The sequence below is a fragment of the Channa argus genome, chromosome 1 (genome assembly GCF_033026475.1).
Source record: "Channa argus isolate prfri chromosome 1, Channa argus male v1.0, whole genome shotgun sequence".
Lineage (NCBI taxonomy): Eukaryota > Metazoa > Chordata > Actinopteri > Anabantiformes > Channidae > Channa > Channa argus.
In genome coordinates, this window is record NC_090197.1 from 32,202,998 (window position 1) to 32,213,009 (window position 10,012).

General features: G+C 39.0%; 1 protein-coding gene and 1 long non-coding RNA gene across 3 annotated transcripts; one reads left to right on the plus strand and one right to left on the minus strand.

The window, feature by feature from the left end:
* Positions 1 to 67: 67 nt before the first annotated feature.
* Positions 68 to 9,256, minus strand: gpr155b (G protein-coupled receptor 155b). 2 transcript variants are annotated; one of them, XM_067512870.1, is made up of 20 exons: positions 9,131 to 9,255; positions 8,451 to 8,670; positions 8,125 to 8,272; positions 7,832 to 7,961; positions 7,577 to 7,755; positions 7,273 to 7,425; positions 6,916 to 6,983; positions 6,442 to 6,613; positions 6,035 to 6,190; positions 5,714 to 5,797; positions 5,423 to 5,546; positions 5,198 to 5,282; positions 4,881 to 4,968; positions 4,476 to 4,695; positions 4,306 to 4,383; positions 3,736 to 3,893; positions 3,495 to 3,590; positions 3,345 to 3,409; positions 3,122 to 3,259; positions 68 to 2,433 (listed from the first exon to the last, which is right to left on the minus strand). In XM_067512870.1, exons 2-20 carry the CDS (start codon positions 8,606 to 8,608, stop codon positions 1,932 to 1,934), a joined length of 2,802 nt encoding a protein of 933 aa, XP_067368971.1. In that variant the 5' UTR covers positions 8,609 to 8,670; positions 9,131 to 9,255; the 3' UTR covers positions 68 to 1,931. The 2 variants fall into 2 exon arrangements, with proteins under 2 accessions (XP_067368971.1, XP_067368982.1); XM_067512881.1 differs by having other exon boundaries at positions 2,388 to 2,491; positions 9,131 to 9,256.
* LOC137131538 (uncharacterized) lies at positions 8,679 to 9,648 on the plus strand. The gene is made up of 2 exons (XR_010915004.1): positions 8,679 to 8,940; positions 9,182 to 9,648. It is a non-coding gene; the product is annotated as an uncharacterized lncRNA (long non-coding RNA).
* Positions 9,649 to 10,012: the final 364 nt, after the last annotated feature.

Genomic DNA, 10,012 nt, shown 5'->3' on the forward strand with positions numbered 1-10,012 from the left:
TTTAGCTTAGAATATGCCTTCACAAACAATTTTTCACCTTTTGTAAACACAAAATGAAATGTGGGAATGTGGATGCAGACATTTATTTGTGCCTTTCTCGAGGTCACAGTTATCAACCCTGATTGACTTGCAGCAATACAACCTCCAGCTACAGTTACATCAACAACACACTGTCACACCTCATTTAATTCTTTCTCTCTCACACACAAACACACACACCTGACGGGTTTTGTTCATGCACACAAACACACCTTCACATTGGCTGACACTCTGTCACACAAGCTCATTGTAACAATACAGTAAACACAAGCACATGGTGTAAATAACATGAATATGATGTCCAGTTGGCAAAAGATTAAAGAGATGGAAATATATGCACGTTTGACTTTTGGAAAGTTTTCAGTGAAGCAGGGGATTTAGTAGAACAGTTCAGTACTGTTCAAAACAGTGCCAAAATTAAAGTAACAATATTAGAAATCAGCAACAACTTAACGGGCAAATGATAGCTGTAGTGTGATCCCACTGTAGTCGTGGGTACCAAATCATGTGTAAAATGTTCAGTAGTGGTTTTGTTTGCCTGATTGCTATGACAAATGTTATGACTGAAGTTGTGGCTATGCCACTTTAGTCCCGTATAAGTCCTGTATAAAATTTTCTGCACTTATCAAAGTGCTGAAAAACGGATTCTAATAGATAAACAGTTGTTGTGAACATCTAAAACTAAACACCTTTTTTTAAGGTTTAACAAACGTAATTATGTGTGAGTTTTGGCCTGGATGGAGTTTAAATCAACATTTAGCTGGAAAGACTTTTGTGCTAATTTGCCACCATGTCTGAATAAATACATTTAGCAATGTGACCACAACCAGTCCCAAACCAATCTTGTAAATTGACCGTAGCGACATACAGAATTAAAACAATGCGGACATCATCATGAGACAAATGTGTAATCAGTAGCACAATTTAAAAAAAAAAAAGTGTTGTAATGCAGTCAGTGCAAAAGGTTCAGTGCTGAGCAGAAATCTGTCCTGCTCTGAGACATGCAGTGGTCTATTTAGACCAAAGTGATTAAAGGACACAGCGTGCAAAATTTCAAATACTGAAATAACAGATTGAGGATGATTTTACATCATCTGAAAGACAACATACCAGAATGCACAGGCAAAAACAGCACTGGCTCTGGCTAAGAGCACAGTATCATCAGTTTAGTGCTTCACTGCCAACTTTTATACAGTATATAATACAACATTTGTGGACAAAAGTGATGAATGGCAACTTATCCTTAAAAAGCTTATTGGTCCTTCACATATTGAAAATATAAACCAGCATTAAGGAGTTCATTAGCTAGAAATTACAGGTTACATTTTAGATTTCCTAAAATCAAAAAGTTAGAGTCAAAACCAACTAAATTCAGAGCAGTGGGGGAAAAGTAGTTAAGAATGCAATAAGGAGCTTTTTACATCTTTGTTTCTTTCCTAAATATTACCACAAATGCCAACTACTGCTCCCCCTGCCTCACTTCCCATCCTGTTTGTTGTCTTATGTCACTTGCAGATTTATGGACTACTTTCTACAAGGACAAAGCATCGCAGTAGCCTAGATGTTTTTAATATTTGGAACACAGGGTGAAACCTGAGTGGACAATCCAGCTGCAACCACCATGAATAAACTACAGTAACACAGCAGTCAATCAAAGCATGGTATCAAATGTACCAAATATTATCATCTGTATGATGAATGTGTCAGAATTGCAACAACCGTACACATTTAAAAAAGATTATTTCTACATTGAGGTTATTCATCTGTCTCATTAAAAAATGCACCGTTAAGGCACTTCTGCTTCATGGTGGTTGCTACTGCACACCAAGTTCTGTTCCTTTCACTTCAGTCCTTATGAGTCATCTTGCTCATCTCCTCCTTGCACTTCCTGTCTACTCTACGAAATGGAACAGCAGTGTAGGTATGTCCCTGAATCTGCACCGGCCTGTCAAGTGATCCAATACTCCTCCCCGCTGAAGTTGTGCACCGTAAAGTTGGGCCTCAGCTCGCCCAGCACACAGGCCTCTCTTAACTAACCAGTCCACCAAATCACTGCCCCGAAAGACACTTCTAAGAAGGGGCTGGGAATGTTGATGGAGATGGTGTGAGTTTGAAGCAAGGTCATGAGCTGGGTTAGACTGGAGCTGGGAAATCTGCTCCTTTGGAATATCAGAGCTGGAAAAATGTGCTTGGACTTTACAGTCAGGCTCCAGCCGGGGTTGAGCTAAACGCAAACGCTGGCTGCTGGATTCGGCTGGATTGAGACATCTGTCAATCTGGTGCAGACCCTGGTGCTCCTGAACATCCTGGCATGGGTGAAGGTCCTGGGGCTGATGGAAAGGTAGATGTCTCAAATACTTGTTCTCCTCGTCTACATCTCCTCCTCCACCAAACCTGTTATTATCAGAGGAAGGATTCACCAGTCGAAGCACTCAAACTCTCCCCAGAGCCACTAGGTAGTGATGAAGAAAGAATAGCAAAAGCAAGTGGCAGAAATTAAAGGAAATATTGGGGGTAGAATGTGGGGGTAATGATTAATGAAAGTGAGAAAAGGGAAACAAATATTGTGTGTTAGAAGAAAGGAAAAGCACCCAAGACTCAAATGTCCAGAAAGTGTTTCAGTTAATAGTTTTTGTAGAGTTGGCAAACTGGCTTATTTTTATATCACAATTTTGAAACTAGATTTCACATTATTTATTACTCAGAGGTAAACAAGCAAAATTAAACATGTCCTGCAAAATATGGTAAAAGGAAAGTCAGCCAGTACAAATGTTTAATGGCTTAGCATGAATTTGAATAAACGGAAAAAAACTGTTTGGTGGTTGGGGAAACCAAAAAATAGATACCATGCAAAGATAATGCAGAGAAAAAGTCATCCAAAAATAAATACATACATAAAAAAATAACTAAATTCAAAACATGAATAAATAGTTCAAATAACATTAATTGCAGCTAAAGAATTTGATCCAACACAAAATGTGGCTTATGTTACAGGATTTTTGCACAGTATTTATGTGTAATTTCTAAAGAAAGAAAAAATGTATGACACATAAAAAAAAACGAATGCAACAAAAACACAAACCTGCGTGTTTGTATGATGTCTTGTACACACTGGTCCTTGTGGTAGCGGACAAACTGTGTACAGGTGAGCCGGACGTCCTCTGGTACACCTGAGGGACTCAAATCCCCATTGTCCCTGCTCTGCCACAGACTTAGCAACCTACACAGACACATTACTGTGGTCACCTGCTTCTAATCTGATTATTTTACCTTAGAAACTATGCTGAACAAAAGTGTCATCTTACCTGTTTTTAAAAGGCAGGATGATGAGGTGTCTGTCCAGGCCAAAGATGCCAAAGGACAGAAAACCCTGGGACAAAGACAAAGGGGCATTTTTACAAATTTAATGCATATGTACACACTAACTTTTTTTTTTCTCTCTCTCTCACACACACCTGTCCATAGTTTGCCACGGCACAGAAGAACTGTAGTTCTAGATAAAGTCTTCCTGGATCTTTGTTGAACAACCACCACAAACAGCTGGACAGGTTCTACAGAGACATTCTCCATCAGACAACAGAGCATTTATTTGTATAGCATCATGCATCTATTATTATGTTCTGTAGTCTATGTGATTTGACCAAATTACAGTTTTTGTACTGCTGAGAACCCTAAAACAGAGTGTTTCATTCTGACCGCTAGCAGGCTGACAATCAATAACAGACAGAGCAGAATGTGTCTGACTGTCTGATTATCATCTGTTCGGGTTTGAAGCCCAGGTGGAGGCAGGTCTAGTGGCTGCTCAGAGGAGGAAAAGCTCTGCTGCTGCCCATCACATAGCGCCCCACTGTGGCCTGGAGAAAAACGGACAACGTGTCTCAACTTGAGGATGACAGGGTATTCGCCCACATCTTAGCTCTAATCACACTTTGAATATTTTACTTTTTTTATTGTACTGAAAACAAATAAATGTTTAAAGTTCGGATATTTAATATAAAGGAGGGTGAAAATTTACAGTCATCAGTAACGACTGTAAAATGTATCTTTATTCTCTATGTAACTGTTCATTACATATTTCCTGGCACATTTGGTTTCCATGTTAGCTCACTCTGTAAACTCATTTCAAAAATGGAACAAAGCATGGACAGTAACTATTCTACCAGGGTTTAGGAATTTAGAAAGCCATTACCCTAGCTAATTTTAAAATATAATTTGTAGTCATTCATGCAAAAAACATTTAAAATGAAAATAAATTTTGGCTGGTACCTGTGTTGTCTGTGTGCTCCCTCTGTGTGCTGGCTATCATGTCAGGCATGGTTTGGACTGGAGAAAAACTGTGGATGTCTTGCAGCAGAAAAGAAACAGAATAAACATTTTATATGTAGATCATCTGGTGAATATTGATGCAGAAAAAACTAAAGCAATAACGCTTTTACCTGAGTTGATGCTGTGGTTAGATGAATTTGCCACCTGTGTCTGTTGTTCCTGTTGTTCCTCCAGACCACCAGAGGCTATCAACTCATCACTGATGGCTGGTCCAGCAGCTCTGCTCAGGGCCTGGTAGCCTCTCTGCTCGCTATTTCCCTGGCTAAGGCCCATCAAAGATATAGCACCGAGAAACATACTGACTGCAAGCACAACTGCTGTGCTGATTATCTGGAGAAGAACAAAATCAAATATAATTTCCTGAACTACATTATTTTGAGTTCTGAGACATAAGAGACTCTTATATTTTAAGTAAAAGTGGAGGTCTGCTGATAAGATTTAAATAGGAAATAATTAGACTCAGAGCCAATGTGAAAGAAATGATACAAATAAACAGAGTGAGGTGTTTTTCTAACCTGAGCTCTTCCATAGAAAAAGGCAGAGTCTATTGTATCAGTCCTCTCTCCTAATATCAGAAGGATACCAACCACCAGGAAGGGAACCCTACACATGCAAACAGATACAGTATTAAAACCAAGCAAATTCCAAACATCTTTTATTGTCTGTACAATTAATTTCCCTATTGAGGATAGTGCTTTAAGCACACCCTCAAGTCACATATTTCTTTCCACAATAAAAGCCTTTGAGCACTGTTTTGCATAAAGTGATCTGATTAAAAGAAAAATAAATATTAAATAAGAGTGTTCTGTGGTGGTTTGGTGTGCTTGCTCACCCCCAACCTAAAATCATGAATATTCCTGGCCGGAGTCTCAGCAGATCATCTCTGTTAGTCAGAGCCAGACAGAGGGGGATTAAACCTGAAATAAGAGAACCAAACACAATCATGCAAAAACCAGCATGTGCTTACAAAATACAGTTTATTTCAGGACTCTGCCAAATGTAGTCAAATTGATGAAAATGGATTTGTCCTATACTGCTCATAAATAAACACACCTACCTGTCCAAATGTATGTGCTGTATAAAGAGCCATAGAGTAAAGTGAAAGTGAGAATTTTGCCGATAACATTGTCGTCCTGTTTCACTAAGAAGTTCCACAGGATCATACTGACACATACTAGGAACTGAAATAAAGTATTAAAAAAAAACAATGAAAATCTTTAGTTGACATTTCTTGAGTTAAATAAAACATGCCATATTGTACAGAAACAAAGTATTTTGCAGGATTGTTAAAAATAGCTTTAAACTGTGTTTACGCTTTGGATCATTTGAATTGTGAATTGACACTGACCTGAGCCAAGAAAAGATTTAAGGCAAAGAGGTGAGGAAGTCTGTTAAACTTCTTGCTGAGCAACATCACTGTTATGGTCCATACCTGAGAGAAGATATAGACACATGAACACAAAGTTTACTCCATACTCAGTGTTGGCCATCCGGTCTGATTGCCATCTATTTTTTATGTGTCACTCAACCCAAGAAAAACTGTAAAAAATGTATTTTCTTTCCAGGTCTGTCCATGCTCCTTTTTTACATCAGAATTTTGGGATTCCTTCCTGTGAGCCTCAAGGGACTTTTCAAACATTGGTTATATTTTGCAAATTAATATACTGACCACTGCTACAAGGCTGACAATGCTGATGTTGAAGCTAACATTTTCCAGCTCTGTCACTAGTGGGGTTGGGTCCATTAGGGGGATTGTTAGTAACCAGGCTGACACGTACATGATTGGTGCAGACAGAAATGTGCTGATTACCATCCCTGATGTTACCTAGAAAGAAACAGAGAGAGAGAGAGGTTTCTGAAATCAAAGCACACCACTGAGTGAGAGTGTGAACTTGAAATCTGAGACCGGCAGAGAAAGGCATTTGACATGTAATGGTGGCTTGTTTTGTTTTTTTTCAGCCACACTTCATAGCTTTTTTTTTTAAGGTTGAAAGTTTTTGCTTTCAGTCTGAGCACTTGAAACTAAGTTTTTTTTTCCCCTATTAGAAACAAATTTCTACATCAACAGTTACTTACCACCTCTAACTCCATATTGTAGTGTGCAGCATAGATGGCCACACTAGGTGCAGTTGGGAAGACTCCATATAGGAAAGCAAAGTTGGACAAACTGGTGTGGTTGGCACTAGTGCTGTTCACTCCTACATCCAGAATATCTACCATGTCTTTGCAGACTAGTGGCATAACAAGGCTGGAGAAAAAGGTACAAGAACAATCAACTACGTCTAGATATTGAAGTTGAAGTAGCTTCACCAATTATTACACTGTGCAACTTGGTTTCTGTTTATAATTCATATCTATGAAAAATGTTAATCTATAATTAGTGGAAGTATTGAACTAGGCCGCATTATATTGAGTTTATATTTTCCTCTCTACCATATCGATTGTAAATGTAATACAAGTTTTAAAATACTGACCCATATAGCACATTGTTACACATGCACAGACACATACACAAACACACTTACATGTGTAATCTAAGTCCCCACTTACAGTTTAGCTGTGATGAGGAGTATCAAGGCCACTCCAGTGTCTCTAGTTAGTTTCCTAAGCTGGCCGACCTGCCAAAAAATAAAGAAAGTCAAGTCAAGGAATCTAAAAATTCTTGGGATATTTTTTTGATGGGCTAGGTGAGCCTTTTTGAAAAAGTGATTATATCTGAACGGCTGTTAAACGACTGTTTAATGAGTCTATGTCATGGGAGGATTCAACAGCACTTATCCACATTAAGATAAATTAAGAAGCATATTTTTATTAAAAATGTTGCACACTGTAGCTTTTAATTAAAGCTGCACTAATGTTTAATTACTTAAAAACAAATAAAACCCAAACGCAGAACTTAAATCTCACCATGGTGAGGCCAAGGTAAAATAAAGCTGCTCCTCCAAAAGAGTTGGCCAGACCATCTATGAACTCTGACAACACAGCAGGAATCTGTTGGCGCAGGGTAAAGTGGGAGATGATTCCCACTATCACCATAAACACTATTGGGTTCTTCAGTACCTAAAGAGGAGACGTACAGTAAAAACAGTAAGAAAAATATAACCCAGCAGGTAAAAGCAAACATAAATTATACACCTTAAGAGGTTGTAATAGGTACAATACATTTTTTATGGTTTGTTACTGACCATACAAACGCCTGTATATAGAATACCTGTAAAACTACAACTCCCAGGATGCCAAGAGTGCTGTGCTGTGGATGGCTGGCCTGCCTCCACCTCTGCACCTCACAAAGAGCAAAGCCGATGGGATTGAGGAGCATGAGCGATACCGGGGCAACTAGATAGATGTACTGGAGGTATTCTGGGTAAGTGCTCTGATACAAAGCATCAACTAGAAAACAGAGAGTGGGAGATGTGTCTTATAATTTGTATGAGGATTATGCATCAGTTGTTTGACTCTGTCTCACCTATGGGGTATCCCAATGCAAAGTCATTACTCTGTGTAGCAAAGATGGCATATAGACCAGCCTTGCTATATCTGCTGTCTGGACTGGCCACCATCAGTGTCAACACGCATACCAGGACAAACACTGTCACCTACAGACAAAAGAGGAGCAGAGTCAGGTTATGTTCACTTCTTAGGCTTCTTTGAATTTAGCAGAATCAGACTTTGCATGTCTGGAATCCTCGCAAATCAGCTCGACATAGTACATACACGTACTTGTTAACATGAAAACACACACGGATGCAAGACACGAACCTTAGCAACCAAGACACTCCAGAGAAATGCCCAGATGACATCTGCAAAGTCTAATAGCACCATGTTTTTAAAAAGAAGAGCTGGAAGCGCAAACTTAGACACAAAGTTCCCCAAACCCTTCCCTTGGCTCTCTGTGATGATATCTGTCCTGTAGGTAGGAATGAAAAGCATAGTCATAAACACACGTAAAGGCCACAGTGGTTTTTAATTATACAGAGCACTACAGAAAATTACAATGAAAGCTGCATATTAGCAATAAATTGTTAGTGCTACTTAAGTAAGTAAATAAAAGCTGCCTTCAACAAAGTGTTTTTGCACACACCCACCTGCCAGCTATATAGCCACACAATATGATGCCAAAGCACTCAAGGAGAGCTGGGAAAAGCTTGTCAATAGACATGTGAGGCCCAGCAGCAGAGCCTGCCAGGGTACTATGGGATATGTTCTTCCCATGGATCAACACGTAGTTGTTGGAAATCTCCATGGCGATGATAAGATGGAGGTCAACGGGGAGGGTCAGGTGATGTTGGGGTGAATTTCAGCACTCTGGAGTAAGACATGCACGTGCGCTCAGAAGTGAGTGAAATATCATTAGCATAAATACGATAATATTGATAATATGATGGCAGCGGGTCAGTTGTGCACACTGCAACATCTCCCTGCTGGTGGGAACCGCAAAAGACAGAGCAGAGTAAATAGCTACTGTACGCCACCGTTAGCTAACTTAGCCCAGCCAAGTCATCTCTCCTCGTTCAGTGACAGGATATTTCTATCATCTCACGGCGCTGTGGCGAACCAGGACTAATGTTATATTACGTAAATGGCCTAAGAATTTAACTTCTTTATCTGACTGAACCTGTATCAGATGCGCTAGTCAACGCTACCAACGTTAACGTTTGTTAGCTAAAGCTAAGTGCACACTATCAGCGGGAATCAGAAGACTCTTAGCGTTAAACGCCTGGGCGAAAACATGTAAAATGGCTTGTTTAATAATTATGTTTCTTACCTCTGTTTCTCAGAAAAGCATCTCTCTCTGTGATTCATCTGTCTTGTTTAGTTACCCAACCCCTGTAGAAGATCAGACTGACAGCTGCCGAGAGTGGAATCGCCCCGTAAATGACTGACAGACTATTCAGCCAATCATCGACGGGAAACGCTTCAAACTCTCACTGTGATTGGACGAAAAGGTGCTACATGAGGCTACATTTAGGTGATACAGAGCATCATTAAATATGGACTACTGAAAGTTGATTATGTGTTTCTTAACTGTGGGACTACAATATAAAAAAAGACACAAGACAACAACAGGATTAACCGTGGTTATCTATCTTATTACGAAGAATTTTTAATTCTTTCTGTGCAAAAAAAAAAAGAAGTAAATACTGTATATTTACTTTTATTATTGTATTGTGGGAAACCAGTAAGATCAATTTGATGGATTTATGTTATGTAGGCTTACAACTTATCTCATATAGGTCCTGCAGGTCATGAGCCTCAAAGCAGATATTTTAGTGCATTTTCTGTTCCATTTCATGTCATATGCTGTTGACCAAATGCTGCTGTCCATTTAGAGTAAATAGTGGTTTTGTTTGTTTAGAAGAAGAAAGTGATCAAAGAGACAATTCCATTCATTTTCCACTTCAAAGGACCATTAAGCACACTAGCATTAGAACCATAATTCTATTGAATGCCTTCCCCATTTTCACCACTATTCCACTTTAACTTGTATTAATTACAATATAAATGAAGAGCAGCAGCACAAAATGTTTCTAATTTATCTGGGCCACTGGGTTAGGGTTAGGTTTTATAAAACAAAACATCACCATATCCCTGCCCCAATCTCTTTTAAAACACCAATGTCAGAATATGTTTGGAATAATGATAACTT